Below are 21,109 nucleotides of genomic sequence, written 5' to 3' on the forward strand. Positions count from 1 at the left end.
AGTATCCTACGGGAACAAATGGCGTATGAACCAATTTTCGGTCACCGGCTACCATGGGACTGCATCTCCTTACGATGCTCCACTGCCTTGTGGGTTAGACCTTTAGGTCAAAGGCTCGGGGTGTGGCCCCCTAAGATAACCACCTGCTTCGGTTTGGGCACCCGGGCAGTATCACAGCCCACACACAAACGATGAACTCTATGTCTATGGCAACTGCTTTTCTCGCTCCGAAAAACAATCAGTCCATTCAAATAATTATCATTACTATTATTGTCATTATTAATACTATTATTATTACTATTATTGTCATTATTATTATTATTATTATTATTATTATTATTATTATTATTATTATTATTATTATTATTATTTTCCACATTATTCACTCTCCTTTATACTTATACAGTGGCTCGTCTTTGGTGGAAATCCGACTGTATCTAAACGTTCTCGAGTCACTGTCCGGTTGAAAATTGTATGTTACCATCGAATATGAGTACTGAAGCAGTTTTTCTGAAACCACGTGCGCCATTCAAACTGGCTGCCTTCAACGTTCGCACACTTATGCAGGTTGGACAACAGATAGGGCTGGCTATGTCTTTGGAAAGTCTTAATATTGATGTTTGTTGTCTATCCGAGACCCGTATTCAAGACTCTGGCGAAGTACTACAAATTCGATCTCCATCTGTCGCTTCAAAAAGCTTGTTTTACGTGCGCTTATCCGGGGACCCTGTGGCATCTTCGTCTGGTCTTGCTGGCGTTGATGTCGCACTAAGCGCTAGAGCTGAGGCAGCACTAGTCGATTGGATCCCCATTAACAGTCGGTTATGTGCTGTTAGATTAGAAAGTTCCATCAAAGTGAGAAGAAATCGGAGTGAGAAACGATGTCTTTTCGTCATCTCCGCCTATGCCCCGACAGATTGCAGCCCGGATGCAATCAAGGATGAGTTCTACCACCAGTTATCTGTTCTTCTCCAGAAAGTGCGTTCGACAGATATTGTAGTACTGGCCGGAGACTTGAATGCTCAGGTCGGGCGTCTAGGCACAGAAGAGAGTCGTTTAGGTGGCCGATGGGGACTCGTTGGTCGCAGGTCAGGTAACGGGGACCGTCTACTGCAACTGTGCACAGACCACAACCTGTTTCTGGCTAGCACTAACTTTCGGCACAGTCATCGCCGATGTGCCACCTGGCGTCCTCCCTCTGCATCCCAAGCCTGGACTCAGATTGATCACATCGCGATCAGCTACCGCTGGCGTGGTTGTGTAAAAGACTGCCGCTCCTTTTGGAGTACCTATCTGGACTCTGACCATGCCTTGGTCTGCGCTAATCTTACCTTACTTTTCAGTGGACAACGAAGTGACCACCACCAACGGATTGATGTCAGCAAGCTGGTTGCAACTTCTGTTGCAAATAAGTATCGAACCGAGCTAGCCTCTAGGCTAGCTACCACTCCACCGAAAAGTATAGATGAGCATTGGTTGCAATTGCATGACGCCATGAAAATGGCGGGTACAGTCAGTTGTGGGTTTGCGAAACGTCCCGCTTATAAGCACTGGGTTTCTTCTGGTTCCTTACAACTCATTGAAGCCCGTCGGTCTACTCCGGGTGACTGTGAGTTTGACCATAAACGAAGGATGTTACGTAAAGAAATTGGGCAAAGCTTGCGTAAGGACCGAGAAACCTGGTGGTCGAAGCGTGCTAATGAGCTGGAAGCAGCAGCTGCATCTGGTAATTACCGGAAGCTCTTCCAGCTCATCCGAGCCACTGGCAGCAAGAAGTCTGGTGTGAGCGAAACAATCTGCGAGGATGATGGGATGCCAATCACTAACATCCATCGACGTCTTGGACGATGGGCAGAATTTTTCGAAGGGCAGTTCAACTGGCCTGCTGCTCCGGCAACATCGGTCAGACTGTCCTGCCCTCCATGGCCGGTGACGACTGATCCACCAAATGAGGCAGAAGTCCGCAAGGAACTCCAACTCTTGAAGCGTTACAAATCACCTGGCCCAGATGACTTACCTCCGGCTCTTTTTAAAGATGGTGGTGACTTTTTGACTAAGGAATTGACGACGTTGTTTACAAAGGTTTGGGTGTTAGAGAGTGTACCAACGTCATGGAATGAGTCGATAGTTGTTCCTATCTTTAAAAAGGGTTCACGTCGTTCCTGTAACAACTATCGGAGGATAAGTCTACTTCCGATTGCGTCCAAGCTATTGGCTTCCGTCATACTTCGTAGGTTGTTCAAAACCCGAGAAAGATTGACTCGCGAGGAGCAGGCTGGGTTTCGTTCTGGTCGAGGATGCATTGATCATATCTTCACCCTCCGCCAAATGTTAGAACACCGCCATACTTATCAAAGGCCAACAATCGTAGTGTTTCTTGACATCAGGGCTGCCTTCGATTCGTTGGACAGGACTGTTCTCTGGGATTGTCTATTGAAGAAGGGTGTGCCTGAGAAGTTTATTAACATCCTAAAAGCCCTATATAAAAACACCTCAGGCAGAGTGAGGGCATACAACCACCTCTCTCCATTGTTCCATTCGAGTAGTGGGGTTAGGCAGGGTTGCCCAATCTCACCATTCCTCTTCAACTTTGCCACCGACGACATTCTGGAAGCAGCTCTGATGAATGTAAGTAATGGTGGTGTGGATCTGTTGCCTGGAGAAAGACTTCTCGACCTTGAGTATGCGGACGATATTGTCTTACTGTGCGATAATGCCCAAGGCATGCAATCCGCACTTAATCAGTTGGCAATCAGTGTCCGTAGGTATGGTATGTGCTTTGCACCTTCTAAGTGCAAAGTACTTCTACAAGACTGGCAGGATTCTAACCCTGTACTCACTCTAGATGGTGAGCAGATAGAAGTAGTCGAGAAGGTCGTGTATCTGGGTAGCTGCATAAGTGCTGGTGGGAGTGTGAGTGATGAGATCAATGCACGAATAGTGAAAGCCAGAGCAGCTTATGCCAATCTGGGCCACCTTTGGTGCCTTCGTGATGTTAGTCTGACTGTAAAAGGTCGGATCTACAACGCGTCGGTGAGAGCAGTTTTGCTCTATGCTTGTGAAACCTGGCCTCTCCGAGTTGAGGACATTAGACGACTCTCTGTGTTCGATCATCGCTGTCTCCGAAGGATTGCTGACATTCAGTGGCAACACCATGTCAATAATGCAGAGGTTCGGCATCGTGTGTTCGGGCACAGATATGATAATTCAATTGGTGTCACCATCTTGAAACACCGACTTCGGTGGCTTGGACATGTTCTACGAATGTCGTCCCAGAGAATTCCACGTCGTGCATTATTTGCCGACTCTGGGACTGGTTGGAAGAAGCGGAGAGGTGGTCAGTGCATGACATGGTGTCGTGGTATGAAAGAAAGCTTCAAAGGACTGGCTTGTGTCGGTCCCTCACGACTCCCTGGTTGGGGTCCGAGAGATGGTGCTACATAGTGGCTAGAGACGTTATCAGATATGGCTCAGAATAGAAGCCAGTGGCGATCCTGCTGTAACCTTCTTTTACTTTCTTCATAAAAAGTGGTTGTGTCTCCCTTACCTGAAAGGTTTCTTCCGATTGTACCTTTGCGTTCCCTGATTACTAGCACATTACCTTACACCAATCTCTTCGTTATTGTTGCGCTCCCTAGCTTTTTTTTTCTTTGTATTCCTCTCGAATTTTCATTGTTTTGTGTGGCGCATATATATTGGCGCTCTCTTGTACCAATATTCATGTGTCCAAATAAATAAATAAATAATAAATAACATTTAAACTATAAAATATTGCGACCTGATTGAAGTTAGGAATGTAAACTACTGGATACAAACTCAATGATACAAGGATCAAGATCTGGTAACCATACCCCAAAGCTTTGGGTTCAATATAAGTTGGCTTTTGAATTCAAACTCCGTAGTAGTCCCTAGAATGCCCTGGTATGGCCGAGAGTGGGGAGAGTTAGCTCTCCCTCTTTAAATGACCTCACATGGTCACGTGTATCCACTACCCTGACCCATAGGTTCTAATGGGTTCTAGGTTTGATCTCTGTTGAGATCGTGGGTGTCAACTACTGATGAGCCTTATACCAGAACGAAACAACTGTACAATGTCCTCTGGTTTTTTAATGGTATACCAACTGAGATCAATCTGTGATGAATACAACCTACGTACAACTGTCAAGTTGTTACTTTGAAGCATATATATTTAATAATAAATGGTGTGTACCTATAAATTCCAAACCTCCTCATGACTGAAGTAATAATCTATAAACCAAATGAAAAACAAATTGGAAAACAGACTTTTTTGAGATAACTTTGATAGAAACTTTTGCATGAAACACACATACGAAGTTTCTGTGTCTAGTTGAAGAAAAGTATTCAGAGTATGCACACACACCAGTTTAAGAACTAAGTGCTAGTGAAAAAGAATTAAGGTTTTTTAAAGATACAATAGCAATATTTTTACCTTGAATATTCGACTCTGTGTATACACATACGGTACACCGAACATGATAACACAACGACCAAGATGATGATCTACAATTTTGGGAAAAAAAATAGAAATGAATGCAATTTAATCTTTAGAAGAATAAGATACTTGTTCATTCTTATCAGAATGGACATTTATGGTTATTTTAATAGTCGATCTAGGCTAGGTAACCATTGAAAACTTAGAAGTACTGGACGGTCGATTCGTCTAGTATGGAACTCCTCAGAGGCGTTCATCCATGATCCCACACTCTAGTATTGAACCCAGGACCTTTGATCTTGCGCGAAAACACTTAACCTCTAGACCAATGAGCCGGCATCCAATGGTGTTAATGTCTAACTCCAATTAATCCATAACCGAAAGTTTTGGGCTGGAATCCAGAGCGGAAGATCATGGATGCACATTGTTGAGGAGTCTCACAATAGGACGAAACGGCCATCCAATGCTTCTAGGTTTTCAATGGTGATCTAATATCAATCGATTCATGATCTCAATCAAAAACTTAATAATCTCCACAACTCCATATTGATAATGCGAAAACATTCTGAAACCTCATCACTTCTGGATAATAAGCTAATATTATCAGGTTAGATTTAAAGTGAGAACAAACTGTTTTTGAATATACAAAGGGGGTTTGGATTTTCATATGGCTAAGGCTACAATAAACCTTAGTATACGCTCTTTTACACTTTCGTATAACACCACAAAAGCTGAGTTAAGATCAATTTTATGACCTAATTCAATTATGTGTCTGGCAAAAGAGGATGATAAATATTTATCCTCTACTTTTATTGGGTCATTCGATTCTATTTGTTTCTACAACCCTTTTGTTACATGTTCACACACCCTAATTTTGAGATCACGATTACTTCTCCCTATGTATATGTGACCACACACACACACATTTAACAAGTATATATGTGATCAGATTGTTCTAAATGTATTGCACTAATATATCATCATCATATTAGTTCTGAGAATCATCGTCTTTTCATTGCACTATTAAAATTTATCAAAGGGACTAACTGCTTTAAATAATGAATATTATTTCTCAATGGAATATTGACTACTTTCATCATAGTTAACTGGAGTTAGTCTAATTAAATGAGTAGTATACAGTGTCCTCCCTCCCTCTCAAAATACTCGCACAAGGCTACGCGTATACAGCCTCTGCCAGGGAATTCCTACTCACCGCCTTCTCGTGGTGGGGGTGTTGTTTACGAAAATGAGAGGACGAAAAGAGAATGTCCGGCGCCATAACCGGATCCCAAACCAATGGTGCACATGGGCTCCAGGATCCTACAGGAACAAATGGCGTATGAACCAAGTGTTGATCACCGGCTACCATGGGACTGCATCTCCTTACGATGCTCCACTACCTTGTGGATCGGACCTTTAGGTCTAAGGCTCGGGGTGTGGCCCCCCAAGAAAACCACCTGCTTCGGTTTGGGCACCCGGGCAGTATCACAGCCCACACACAAAATATGGTGTGGCGCATATATATTTGGTGCCCTCTTGTACCAATATTTATGTGTTCAAATAAATAAATAAGTATTCAGTTAACAAAACAAACTATACAAATTAACTAGATACTGTTCTGAACCAAACTTATTAAGTATGATCCAATTTATAGAACAAAATAAACAATGAATAGAATATAAACAAGTAATTAGGCATATGTATACGAAGAAGTAAACCTTTATGTGTAGAAAGGTGTGAAAAGAGAATAATCACACCTATAACATTACTCATAACAAGACTGACAATTACAAAAAAAAAGCACAATGAGGATATGTACTTGTATACAAAGTCAAGAAAAAAAATAGAAGTACTTGGATTAAAATGACATATTTATTAATTAGGTATAGAGGTGTAATAAGAAAGACTACAAGAAACAGTTGTCTAATCAAGGCATACAAACATAAAGTATTTGTTTCACTCAGACATTTTCGATCACAGAGACTCCAAAACAGGAGACATATGAATTTATTTGGTGTTGTTTTACTTGTACCTTCCTATTGTTATTTAGGACTGTAATTGATTAGTCACTTATTGGGATATGTTTAAATTCCACACCATTCCACAAGTAGGTGGCTATCGGGACTCAGTAGTTAAGTGGATAACGCGATGGCGTTTAAAGCGAACAGTACTAGGTTCGAGTCCCGGAGTAGAATATCAAATATTGGATGCAGGTACATCCAGCTAACGAATCCCAAATAGGACGAAACGCGCGTTGTCCTGGATTCCACTACTAGCCACTATCCATCTTTACAGGAAACATATGGTTTAAACTATCAATTATAAACTTCATGAAGTATAAATAATGTCCTGATTTCAATAAGTGAAAATTTTCCTTTATTAAATTCTATCTGTCTGGACTGGTCCACCAAGGTGTTTGGCACCTATGTGGTTGCAACACAGGATTGAGCTGTACTATTCAGATTGTAGCGTTAAAGCCTATATGGTGTCTGGTTCTCCTGTGAAGCGGGATTGAGCTATACTGCTGAAGTTATAAATTTTAATTCTGGGTAGTGTTTGGCTCTCCTGTAAGTGGGATTAAGCTGTACTGTTCGGGCTAAGTCTTGGGCAGTGTCTGGCTCTCATGCGAAACTGGATTGAGCTGTACTGTTTAGGTTGTCACGTGAAAGTCTGGATGGTGTCCAGTTCTCCTGAAAACCAATGTAAAGTTACCCTGACCCACAAGGGTATATTATATCTATCTATCTATCTGGACCAGCCTATGTTTTAACTAAATTAATCAATGATGGATTTATAGTTTCATGAATCAATTAAGTTCTTTTAGTTAGTATTTTGAGTTTAAACCGCAATCTCAGTTACTTGGTGAATTCTTTTTACTGTGACTGTATCTTGAAAATAAAGACTATCAAATATATACCTGTAAACATTGAACGTTTTTCCGTTCTTCAAGAAGATATCTTTCAATTGTAAGCCTAGAAATATACTTGAAATGTAACCTGTTTATTCGGACCTTGTTATTCTTCAAATTCAGTTAAATAAATATGTTTAGATTTTGTAAATTCTTTTCATTTAGCAAGCTTTTTTTACCATTCACCTACAGCTGACAGATGTATTCCAAGTAACGGCCGGAGTCAGACAAGGCTGTCTACTCTCCCCCTTACTCTTTCTTCTGGTGGTGGTCGACTGAAATTATAAAGACCTCGACGTCTGAGTGGGAGCACGGAATACAATGGATAGCTCAGAATCAATTAAACGACTTGGACTTCACAGATGACGTGACCCTCCTATCCCATATACACGAACAAATGCAAATAAAGACAACTAGTGTAGAAGCAGCCTCTGCATCAGGTAGGCCTCAATATACACAAAGGAAAAAGCAAGATCATCAAACACAACACGGAAAACATCAACTCAATCACACTTGATGGAGAAGTTCTGGAAGAGGTGGGATCTTTCGTGTACCTGGGAAGCATCATCGATAAACAAGGAGGATCGGAGACAGACCTAAAGGTGAGGACTGACAAAACAAGGAAAACATTCCTACAGTTGAATAACATATGGAACTCAAAACAACTGTCAACCAATGTCGAAATTAGAATCTTTAATACGAACGACAAGGCAGTTCTACAGTATGGAGCTGGAACGTGAAGAACTACTACACCATCATCATAAATGTACAAGTATTTTTGAACAATTGCCTACGTTAGATACTCAATGTCTGTTGACCGGATATCATCAGCAACAGCCTACTGTGAAAGAAAACAAACCAGCTTCAAGCTATAGAAGAAAGTAGGAAAGGACGATAGAAACGGATAGGAAATACATTGGGGAAATCAACAAACTACATTATGAGGCAAGCCCTAACTTGAAATCCTGAAGGAACGCAGAAAAGAGGAAGACCGAAAAACACACTACGTGTGGGAAATGAAAGCAGATATGAAAAGGATGAATAACAAATGGAAAGAAATTGAAAGGACTGATCAGGACAGGGTTGGTTGTAGAGTGTTGATGGGTGGTCTATGCTACTATTCCACGAAGAGTAACAGGCGTAAGTATTTCATCTTTCACTGTCACTCTCAAAAAAGAGTTCCTTATTTATCATAGATCATTATAAGCTACAATCCAATCAATGCAAACCAGTTATTTACCATTGTTTCAAGTTACATAATACATTTTTTAAGAAAAAAAGATTTGTGTTCGATGACACTTTATAGAGTCAATGGTCATGATTGATTAACAATATGAGTAGAACAGTCAAATTATGAATAGAATTATGTTGTTCATTATACCAATGGAAATAAACATACTTATTATTAGTTACAAAATTCTATTACTATTATTTGAGCACATAAATATTGGTACAAAGGGACACTGAATACATATGCGCCACACAAATCTCATTTGATATGTGTGAGGGCTGTGATAATGCCCGGGTGCCCAAATCGAAGCAGGTGGTTTTCTTAGAGGGCCACACCCGGAGCCTTCGACCTGAAGGTCTGATCCACAAGGTAGTGGAGCACCGTGCGGAGATGCAGTCCCATGGTAGCCGGTCACCAGCGATTGGTTCATACACCGTCTGTTCCTTCAGGATACTGGAGTTCATGTGCATCATTGGTTTGGAATGAGGCTTATACAACTCGCCCTGAGTGGATCCTCCATATCCACCAACCCAGTTAGAACGTCAGACATTCGGTTTTCGTCCTCTCAATTTCGTAAACAACATTAATGCCACGAGAAGGCAGTGAGTAGGACTTGTATGGTAGTGTCAGTATACATGTGGCCATGTGAGAGCGTTTGGAAGAAGAGTTGACTCTCCTCACCTTCGGCCTTACCAGGGCAATATATAATTGCAATTAAATAAATTAATTGGTTGAAGTTAGAAATTAACACCGTTGGATGCCAACCAGCTCAGTGGTCTAGAGGTTAAGAGTTTGTGCGTGAGACCGATAGGTCCTAGGTTCATATCCCTCAAGCGATATCGTGGGTGTGCACTGCTGAGGAGTTACATGCTAAGACGAAACGGTCGTTCAGTGCTTCCAGGTTTTTTATGGTGATTTCACTTTAATCGACTCATAAATTCAACTATTAATTATGAATTGACTGTTTCATATTAAATAAAATAAAGGGACAAAAAATCTCATTGATTTCCACCTAGTTAATCAGATCAAATAGATTATCCATATATTTAGACGGTGGTGTGAATGAAAAAAAATTAATCTTCATATTAATTAGTTAGTATAAGGAGAGAGTTGTGAAGATTGTTGAACTCCATAGTTCTATATTATAGATTAACTTTAGTTAAACAACTAGTGAAAAGTATGAAGCATTAAAAACAACTGTTTCATACTAGTATGTAACTCTTCAACAGTACGCATACATGATTCAATCAGGGATCGAACCTCGGATATTCAAGTCTTAAGATCAATAACTTAACCTTCAGACTACTGAGTTAACACGCATTTAATTGGTACCATTCTTAACTTCAATCAATTAGCAAAATTATGCATCTATGATCTATTAACAGTCTTTAACGAAAACTCTATGATAAGCTCCTAGTGAAAACGTTCGATATGTGAATTTGGAATAATGATCACAATTTGAATGGAGCTCGGATTTGAATGAACAACTTTTTAAATTCTTGATCATAGACTCAACTGGATTCATTCAGATGACTTGACTAGTTGAAAGAATCATGGCTTTAAATCCTTTATGAGAAGGTCGGACTGAATGAGAACTAGATATCTAAAATGTGTGGGTTTTATTAGTTACAGACCTGTCTTAGTTGGGTGTAGTGCGTGCACACGACCACATCAGGGATCAAACTCAGGACCTTCTATCGTCGCGGTGGATGCTTAGCCGGTAAAACCACTGGATCGGCGTCAAGTGATACAATTTAAACTTCAACCAACTTGTTTTATAGCCTGATGACTATCCATTGTTACAGTCTAGATTACAGTGCTTTTTGGTTTTCAACAGCACCTCAACTACGATCAGTTTGAGATGAGTATACAAACCCTATTCAATTGGACAACCAAAATGTTAAATGTTGTTATGTGTTTAATGAACTCAATTAAGGTAATATCGAGGCATACGCACAGTATGCACATATGCCAATAACAGACTGATCAGTTGCAGTCTTAAACCTCAATGGGAAGATACAAACCAAACAATACCAAGTGAACTCAATGAATAGCCAGAAATCGACCAACTTGCATTAGTTGGTGTTCAAAACAATCAAGAATCCATTCAACAGTTAATAGTAATAATTTAGCAATAGTACTCTATTGAACTACTCCCACACTACCTAACACTGTACATTGAGGGAAACAGTGGTTGGGTACACGTAATACATTAGTCATCCACCTTAGTCAATGAGCATTCAGAGTCTCATCAACTGATTTTCCAATTATGCATGGTATTTTGTGTCTAATATCAGGAGTGCATCACTCAATGATTTGAAAACACACGAACAACGTTTCGAAGGCATCTAAGAATAAATAAAAATAAGCTTTACAATTGATTGATCACTGAGTATTGACCAATGTTAAGTTCTTCTTAAGGCGAGTTGAATTCTACTGACTGAGGACTTCTGTCGACTACCTCTGATCACCATCTAATATCTAGTTATAGTGCACGCGATGTCAAAAATCAGTAAGACTAGCGAACACGATGGAAATTGATCGACAGAATTTGATCAGCACTACGAAAGACTTGTCAAAAATAACATTGATCAGAACTTAGTGATTGTAAATACATCTCAGTCCCACAGGAAGTCAGTTGCATCCCGAATAGCTGTAGCAACATTTCTGGTTGTGAAGCCAGTTGACACAAGATCAAATTCTCACGTGGGCATTAGTTACGTCAAGATTCAAGGTATACCTTGCTGACGAGTGCCTACTAGCACGAAACCTGTATCTAACAAGGTTTAATGTTGCCTGCTTCTTTCCGTCAAGTAAAAAGTAACTTTGAAACGTTCTCTACTTTTAAAGCATATATTTTTCAGCCGTAAAAAAAGAACAAAGAGAACTTCTACCCATAGTGTACTAACCGTTTGATTGACAGTCGGATATGTTGCCGACACCACAATTGATCCCAGTTGGTGAAAGTTAGAACGACTATTAGAATCAATCCTCAGATATTTTTAAAGCACCAATCCACCAGAGATGATGAAACTCTCAATATAAGTGATATGGTCGGTAAATCTAACTACTTAACTCTCTATCATTTGTTTAGGCAATGACACAGTTTATTATAAGCTCTAATTCGATTAACTGTATTCGAGTAAGGACCGTTCACAAAATTAACAGATATCGTCACAGAATCTTTCAGTCAAGGTAGTATAAAACTGCCTTTCATACAAGGAAAAAAACTGACACTTACCAAAATCTATACCTTCAGATACTCGACCACGTACAACTGATAATAATACAGCTCCACGTCCATTTTCACATGCCTGTATATATACATCAATCAACAAAACTAAACTACACAGATCCAATTCAATACATAAAAATATATGATAGTTTTTACCTCAAATTCTAGTACAGTTAAGGTAACCAGTAAGGAACAATATTGTAAAAACTGTAGGCAGTAATTTCAATGGTTGAGATCATAATTTAATTGAAGCTAAACTATCATTGGAAAACCTAGAAGCACTAGATGGCCATTTGGTCCTATTATGCGCAGTGCGCATCTACGATACCGCCCCCTGCGAAATTCGGAACCAGAACCTATCAGTCTGGCGCGCGAGCGCTTAACCACTAGACCACTGAGATGGCCGACATCCAACGGTGTTAATGTCTAACTTTAACTAATCCATAAAATTGAGCGACACATCCACCATTGTCATCAGTGAGTTACTATCTTCACAACTGACCCGGTTGAACTCCACTGGTCACTGCTTCTCACTAGAACTTCAGGGAAAACCTCTCGAAGCCGGTCACTAGTGAGCATATGTTGATTCATATCAGAAGGGGTTTTTGTGAATATCATAGTAATTTCAATGGTTGAGATCATGAGTCAATTGAAGCTAGAATACCATGGAAAACTTGGAAGTACTGGACGGCCGTCTCATTCAATTGTAGTAGAAAGGGGGCACCGAATACGAATACGCCACACAATTCACTTGATTTACATGTGGGCTGTGATACTGCCCGGTTGCCCAAGACGAAGTAGGTGGTTTTCGTAGTGGGCTACACTCTGAGCCTCTGACCTAAAGGTTTAATCCATAAGGTAGTGGAGCAACGTCAGAAGATGCAGTTTCATGGTAGTCGGTGACCAATAATTGGTTCATATGCTATTTGTTTCCTCAGGATCCTAAAAGTCCATTTCGCTATGAATCAATAGTATACTAATAAAGGATCATGTATTTAATTTTAAGTTATATTTTTTGTGTGTAAGAAGCGATGATAACAGAAACAAAAGGAACCGGATTCGAACTTGTATCTTAATAATTGAAAGATGAATATTTCAACTAACAAACTATATAACAACTAAATATTTAACTATTAAATTAAAGACTGAAAACTCGAATCCTACTACAAATTTAGATTTTTTTCTTCCAAACACTGATATCAACATACATTTGACCGTAGCTGCCACCTCGACGTGGTGGTTAGGCTTGCCTATCGTGATGACTCAACCGAGCTATACTGGCTGGAACATATGTTCCTTCAGGTTCTACCATTCCAGGCAGGTCGATTGGAGACTAAAAGCAGCAGCTCAAGGTCTGAGGGCGAAGTCGATTTTTTTCTTTCTAACACTGATATCAACATGCATCAATAAGTAACATGCTCCGATGACCAATTGTCTAACTTACAGATGTCATAGAATAGCAATACAATAAAACCTAAATTTCACTAAGGTGAATTTAATGATAATCAGTGTCCAGTAAGAATACTTGTATCATGGACAAACTACCATGGAATATTAAAGTGATGATATTAATTAGGGAGAAAATTCAGAGCCGTACATTCTTTTTTAAAACCCAGTTTAAAATTACGATCAACAATGTGATAGAGGATCGAATCCGTCAAGGAGCATCAGTTCCCTGAAGATTACAGGTACAACTTGCTGACGAATGCCAAGTAGCACGAAACCTAGTTTCAGGTTTTTCTGTTGACTACCTCTAACCATCAGCTTATCTCAACACAGTGCACGCAATATCGAGTCACCTAGACTGGTGGCCACATTGCAACTTGTTCGATAGGATTCAATCTACACTAAGAATGACCTGAAATACATGACCTTGATCACCACTCAGTGATCAATCAATTGTAAATGTATAGACGATAACTAAAAAAAAATAAGGATCGTGGATGTGCACTGCTGAGGAGTCCCATAATAGGACGAAACGGCCTTCCAGTGCTTCTAGATTTTCTATGGTGGTCTAACTTTAAATGACTTATGAATTCAATTATTAACTTAATAGAATCTTCATAAAACTCCCTTTTGAAAATAATGGATAGAATTACTTGATAGATTAGTGAGTCATATTTCTACACTAGTTGAACATCCAACCAAATGTTTAAAGTATTCAACCATACTTTAACTGACGATAAACCTTGATAATGTTCATTTTGTTCATTATTAACCATCACTATATTTGCGCCTACGGAAGTGGTTTTATTTATTTATTTGAACATATAGATACTGGTATAAAGGGGCACCAGATACATATGCACCACAACAATCTCATTTGATTTGTGTGAGAGCTGTGATATTGCCAGGGTGTCAAAACAGAAGGTGGTTTAATTAAGGAGCCACACCTGGAGCCTTCAATCTAAAGGTCTGATCCACAAGGCAGTGAAGCAACGTAAGGCGATGCAGTCCTATGGTAGTCGGTGACAATTAATTGGTTCATACCCCCATTCGTTCCCTCAGGATACTGAAGCCCATGTACATCATTGGTTTAGATTCAGGGTTCATCGACTCTCCTAGATGGACTCCCGTGTCCACCAACCCCGTTAAAGCGTCGGACACTCGCTTTTCGTCCTCTCAATTTCGTAGACAACACCCCCGCCACGAAGAGGCAATGAGCAGGACTACCCTAACAAAGGCTATATACACGTGGCCATGTGAGAGCATTTGGAGATGGAGAGCTGACTCTCCTCACTCTCGGCCATACCAGGGCATTTGGGGGCAGTTGAGCTACTCAGATTACTGGATTGAAGTGGGTGGTAATCTTAAAGGATAGGTTTAGGAACTCAAGAGCTACAAGTCTAATCCATTAAGTAGTGGAGCAACTTTAAACGGTAGAATCCAATTAAGTATGTCATCAAACTAGATTTGTACACCATTCGTCCCTTAAACATTCTGAAACACATGTATCCCACTGGTTTGGGAACTCCTCCAGATAGACCCTCTATATCTACTAACCTAGTTAAAATGCTAGATGTCTATTTTTCATTCTCCTACTTTCATAAGGATACTCCCCCCTTTCCTGTTGTGAAGGTAGTAAACAAAACTTTTCTGCCCAAGATTATAAACCCTTGTCGTACGGGAGCATTACACTCTCGGTAACACCAGTGAATTCGACGCCAGACTTTCAAGTCCTAACTTTATCATTTATACACATGAATATTCTCTTCCAAACATGGACTAATCAGTCAGTCAGTAACAATGTAGAACTTCCTACGTATGTACATCAGTTCAAGTTGCCACACCACATTAGCACAGAGATGCAGTTGTCGATTCAAATCCCCTAATAATAGAAGTAGTAAGAGTATAAGCAATAATCGGAAACTTTAGGGTTTGAAGATGTTATTCAAGGAGTATAATTCAGTGAAATAAATTTGGGAAGAGGAAAAAGGGACAAGGAGCATTCAGGAGATTAGAATTTTGGAGAACACAAAGAGTGAATGCACCTGTGCCATTTCAAACGATTTTGAGCCATGTCATTCCAGGTCTCTAACCACCGGCTGCTATCGTCTCGCGGATCCCGACCAGGTAGTCTACACCTACCAACATGACTCAGTCCACTTGTCAGTGACTTCATGAATTTGTGCCATATCTTGGTCTGGCCGCTCCTAACTTCCTTCCCATCTACTCCCACACTATAAAACATCGCACATCGGGGCAGTCGGTGGTTGGACATACGTAACAAGTGTCTCAGCCATCTCAACCGATGAACTTTCACTACTTCATCAATTGATTTGCCATCCTTACCTAGTACCTGTTTCCTAACAACTGCATTACTTACTCAGTGGTCCCAGGATATACGAGCAATGTTTCGAAGACACCACACCTATGACCGAACACTAGTAACCTACAAATATCCACTACTCTTACCGGCCACGTTTCACTGCCATAAAGTAGAACGGAACGAACTGCTGCGCAGTAAACACGTCCTTTGGTTGATAGACGGATATCTCGCCTACGCCATAAATGACACAAGTTGGCAAAAGCTAGTCGAGCCTTCTGTATCCGTGCTGAGATTTCGTCACACACCAGACCACAAAGGCTGGTGAGACTTCCAAGATAAGTGAAGCAGTCGACACGTTCGACCACATCACTCCCTAATAGTACAAAAAGATAGAAAACATAAAATATACTGAAGAAAATAAATAGAAAAGAGAAAGTGGAATTAAAGAAAGATGTGAAAGTCATATGACTGTAATGTTTAAATGATCGATCTGCTTACTTCTCAATTTTATATATACAAAATAAACATTCCTATACTATTTGAACAAGTTGAACTACACAAGTATTTGCTTAATATCAATCAAACCTATTGTGGAATGTAGCTTACTGGCCTTTTTGTTTTTCTTAAATGACAGCATAACTGAATAATTCATCATCAATGATGAAAATGAAGATCATCAACTAGTGCCCACGTCTGAGAGTATAGAGAGTCAGCTCGCCCTCGAAACGCTCTCAAGTGGCCACGTGTATACAACCAAAACCACACACGTCCTACTTACTGACTTCTCGCCGGATTACTGTCGTTTACGAAATCGAGAGGACGGAAAGCGAATGTCCGGCGCTTTAACTTGGTTGGCGGATATGAAGGATTTACCTAGGGGAGTTGGAAAACCCTCATTCCAAACAAATGGTGCATATGGGCTCCAGGATCCTAAGGAAACAAATGGTGTATGAACCGATTGTTGGTCACCGACTACCATGGTACTGCATCTTCTGACGTTTCTCCACTGCCTTATGGATTAAACATTTAGGTCAGAAGCTCAGAGTGTGGCCCACTACGAAAACTACCTACTTCGGCTTTGGTACCCAGACAGTATCGGTTTCGTGCGCAAACCAAGTAAATCTCAACTGTTTTGCTTGGAGTAAATACCTTTTGTTTTATTTTGTTATATATTTTCAAGATTATCGTCGTTAATCTATATAAGCAGATTATTTCTATCAAATTCTATCTTCCCATATGAATAATAAACTTCAATTCTATTGAAAACCATCTTCTTGTCTTTGTAATGAAAACATTAAAGGAAATTACAGTTGGATTCATGGTATCACGTAATAGAAATAGGTATTAAGCACAGATAGGAGAATTTCCTTCCTGTTTCTCTAATCAACTGGAAAGAGAATGATCGACTTTCCGATTATCATATCAAAACTCTGTGATATTCACACATATTTCTGACTACAATTGATGTTTAGGACTGAGATCGATCAGTCTCTGAATGGTATATTTACATCCTGTACGGATTACCTCGATATTGCCAATAAGAAACTGTCCTAAACATCAATCCATTAGCTAGTGACTATCAGGACTCCGTAGCTAAGTGGATAATGAAATGGCATTTGAAACGAACGGCATTGAATCCGATTCCCGGAGTGAATATAAAATGTAGGACACAAACACAACCAGTTGACGAGTCATAGATAGAACGAAATGTAATAAGAATAAAATCAACTTACCCGATGATAAGCAGCCAATGCTAAACTTGTCTCTTCAGCATCTTGTGTTTCAACAAATAACAATTTATTCCTTTGAATTTGTTCAACAATATGCTTATTATGAAGAAGAAAAAAACAACCAAGAAAATTCAATACATAAACATTTTCAATTCTGTGACATACTTTAGTATAGAATCAAGTTCTCTAAGAAGAATGGTTTAATCGTACATAAACGATTCATTCACTAGGTGTTGTTTACTTGTATCTTACCATTGTTATTTAGGACTACAATCGATCACCTTCCTTATTGTTTGCCTTCGGAGTACCATTTGTAAGATGTACAGTTATATATTGCTGAACAATTTAAACAGATTAGTAAAATTCAATGATCAAAGTTTAGAAACTTTTAGCTTCTGGCTTAGTAATGAAGTTCACAGGTAATCGGGTAGAGAGAAAATCACCACATTGATTTTATCAATATGGGGTTGTGAAGATTGTTAAGTTTTTTATTGAGACCATGAATCGATTAGTGTTAGACCACCATTGAAAACCTGGAAATATTGGATGACCGTTTCGTCCAAGCATGAGACTTCTTCAGCAATGCGCATCCATGAACCCGCACGCGAGATTCGAACCCAGGACCTTCGGTCTTGTATTGTTAACTGAGTTGAGTAGGTGGATGCAAACTAAGTGGTTAGGATTCAGTCAGTTATCGTGACAAACATATGGAGATATTTAGTGATACAGCTAAGAATCAATTATAGACGGACAGATCCGTTCACTCTTTAACTTAATCTAAATTTTCAGTCTCAATCTTCCTTCACACATTTGATTTTCATTATGTTTCGTTAACCCATACACTCTTAGTGCTTAAACTTTATTTTTATAATTACTAAAACTATTTTGATTTCTTTGTTATTTATCTCATTCATTTCGTCTCATCATGCTGATGTGGTGTAACAATCTGGACCAACGCATAATTTTGAAATGCTCTACGTTTTTACGACAGACTGACTGAAATCAAAGCATAACTGAAGCTTAATAGCCAGACCTACACACACACACACATTGAACTTGAATTAAAATTATACCTTATTTTTAGTTGTCATAACAACAACAATGTCCATATTAACAAAATTTTAACATTGTTTCAATGTGAAGTAATAGACAATCGATACTATTGAAAAACACAAAGAGCATCATTGTGATTAATCAATTATAAATACTGTAAATCAATGATGTGAAGATGATAAATGAATGAGCCGACTAAGAAACTGAAACAATCTGACATTAAAACAACCACTTAAGTGATAAGAACACAGTTAAAAACATTTATATACAGAAATAATGAAACTTGTTGATGTTGAATGGTACTATTAAATGTCTTTCGTTTGTTTTTCAATACTTCGAATTAGTTTATCCAGTAGAAACTGATAAGTCTTATCAACTGAACGCTAGATTTGGTTCCTAAGCTTTTCGAGTGCCCCCCAGGCTTGAATTACACAGCGGCTTGAACACGAGATAAAAGGCGTGAAATATGAAAGAAACACTTAACTCCAAAAGTTCGTTTATGTACAGGGTTTTTATAGTAGTTTATATGTCCTTGTGTTTCCAAAAAATTCTGGAATACTACTGAACATAGTAGCAGTATAAGTAATCATCCAATCAGAAACAATACATGTGACTTTTCACTTTCTAGATGTTTCTGGCAAACTTCTAGTGAACGCTGATTGGATAACATGCTTCACAATGTTTTCAGAGCCTTTCTTGACCTTTTTCGAGGAGTTTCATGAATCTCCCGAACAGAAACATTATGGAGTTATCACTACATAATCCAGTTTATCTGACTGGAAATAGACTCAAATGAAAAGTTATCTTCTGACTCTTCCTCACAGTTTTGGTTAGCATTTTTAGGCGAGTTAGTTTTCTACGGGATGGGGTCGCCAACCCGATACCCAACCCTCATCATTTATATGGGCTTGAGACCGTTAGTAGCCTCAGAGGGGCTTCGGGTGAATCACGATTGACGGAGAAGATTTGGAGGAGGAAAAAACATTCACACATTTGGGCAGCATCATTGATGAGCACAATGGATCTGATACAGATGTGAAGGAGTGGATCGGCATAGCACCTGACTGTTTCACAATGCAAGTTCTCACTTGGAACCGTCAAGGTAAAAGGAGGAGAGGAAGACTAAACAACACATTACGCTAAGAAATAGATACAGATATGAGAAGAATGGATGAAAATTGGATAGAACTGGAAAAAGACCCAGGACAGAGTGAGTTGGAGAATGCTTATCAACGGCCTATGCTCCATGGAAGGTAATATATGTAAATAAGTTTTAGTCAGTTGTGAATTAGTGGCTTCAAATATTTGGCTAATCAATGTAACATGGAGTATAAGGACACAATATATATCTCCCAACAAATGAAACTTGTAATGCTTTTCAATGAATTGATTATTCTTATGTAAATTTGTAATCATAACCACAGTATACATATCATTCAGTGGATCCTATTTCTAACATTCTCTGAATTATGCAAAAAGGTGATATCTACTGGGCTTATTATGCGATATGGAGTAAACGATATTCCGGTTGTTTTTTTTTAAAGTTGCCAGATTTGAAACTATCACGAGTTCACTTAATCTGCGAACGAGAAACATGACTCGGTGACCAAAGACCAGTAAGCAAGCTATTGACGCGTCCCAGCTCCGCTAACTAGAGGGAGAAATTCAAGCTTGGAATAGGAAGTATATTCTGCAAAACAGCCAGAAGCACGAGCGATAACAACAAACGCAATTCAAAACGTATATATACAGTGCAAAACCGTCCTTGGGGAGAATTACCAAATAGCATACTAAAAGACTCAACGGACCAATAGCATTTAAGATATTTCCCAGTGGGAAATACGACATGAAGGTGACAAGAGTGCCTTTGGCGCGGAAACAAAGAAATTCAAATTTTCTGAATAAAATTACAAAATTAGGTCCTTTCCCAAGTGAGTCCTGGGGATCTAACGTCCCCAACAAAAGTATTGTACAACACATTGAAAGTCCTTTTTCTTGTTATCAATTCCGATTGTATAAGGATACATAATCCGTTTATTAATATAATAATATCTATCATCATATTATGTTGTGAAAGGAATATATCTTAAATGATTCTACTTACTTGTTCATACCAACTGGTAAATGTTGACTCCTAAAGAATAAACATGAGAGATGATAAATAAGCAATTTATACACATTACTGTAAGTAAATGAAATAATGATTTCATAAATATATTATTGAAATAATAGTAAAATACAATTCTCAAGGTTAAATTCATACCGCCCATCGCTACTATCGATTGAATGGTTTAATGAGGTCGTTGGATTGATGTCGTTGTAGTGGCTTTGCCGCTCGACTGATGCTGAGAAGATGAATTAATTTAACTATTTAAGGGAAGTAAAAGTTGTAACAAGATTTCCGTAGGTGAACCTGTGGGAGAATTTTTATCATGAACCAAAAGTTATATAATGAAGCATGCAACTGGTTTCGTACTGGAATACATGTATCCTGGTATTTACCGTAGGCTTCAGCGGTTGTTTGTTTGTAATTTAAACTTCACCTCATTGCACAAGCAGGTGACTATCAGGACACAGTAACTAAGTGGATAATGTGATGAAGTATGAAACGAACGGTACTGGGTTCGAGTCCTAGAGTGAGCATCAACTCCGATATTTAGATATCCAGCTGATGAGTCCCAAATAGGACTAAACGTGCGTTGTCCTGGATTTTACTGCTAGCCACTATTC

At 39.2% G+C, this 21,109-nt stretch overlaps 1 protein-coding gene across 2 annotated transcripts in view; it reads right to left on the minus strand.

Moving 5' to 3' along the window:
* The window catches only part of ERCC2_1 (General transcription and DNA repair factor IIH helicase subunit XPD), a 52,773-nt gene that overhangs the window by 2,803 nt on the left and 28,861 nt on the right, over positions 1 to 21,109 (minus strand). For both annotated transcript variants that reach the window (XM_051215292.1, XM_051215293.1), the window contains 4 exons: positions 20,484 to 20,513; positions 17,330 to 17,422; positions 11,834 to 11,906; positions 4,451 to 4,521 (listed from right to left, as the gene is read on the minus strand). In XM_051215292.1, the coding sequence (XP_051068497.1) occupies positions 4,451 to 4,521; positions 11,834 to 11,906; positions 17,330 to 17,422; positions 20,484 to 20,513 (267 nt within the window). The remainder of the gene's footprint in view (positions 1 to 4,450; positions 4,522 to 11,833; positions 11,907 to 17,329; positions 17,423 to 20,483; positions 20,514 to 21,109) is intronic.

The sequence above is a fragment of the Schistosoma haematobium genome, chromosome 2 (assembly GCF_000699445.3).
Source record: "Schistosoma haematobium chromosome 2, whole genome shotgun sequence".
In the NCBI taxonomy this organism is placed as follows: domain Eukaryota; kingdom Metazoa; phylum Platyhelminthes; class Trematoda; order Strigeidida; family Schistosomatidae; genus Schistosoma; species Schistosoma haematobium.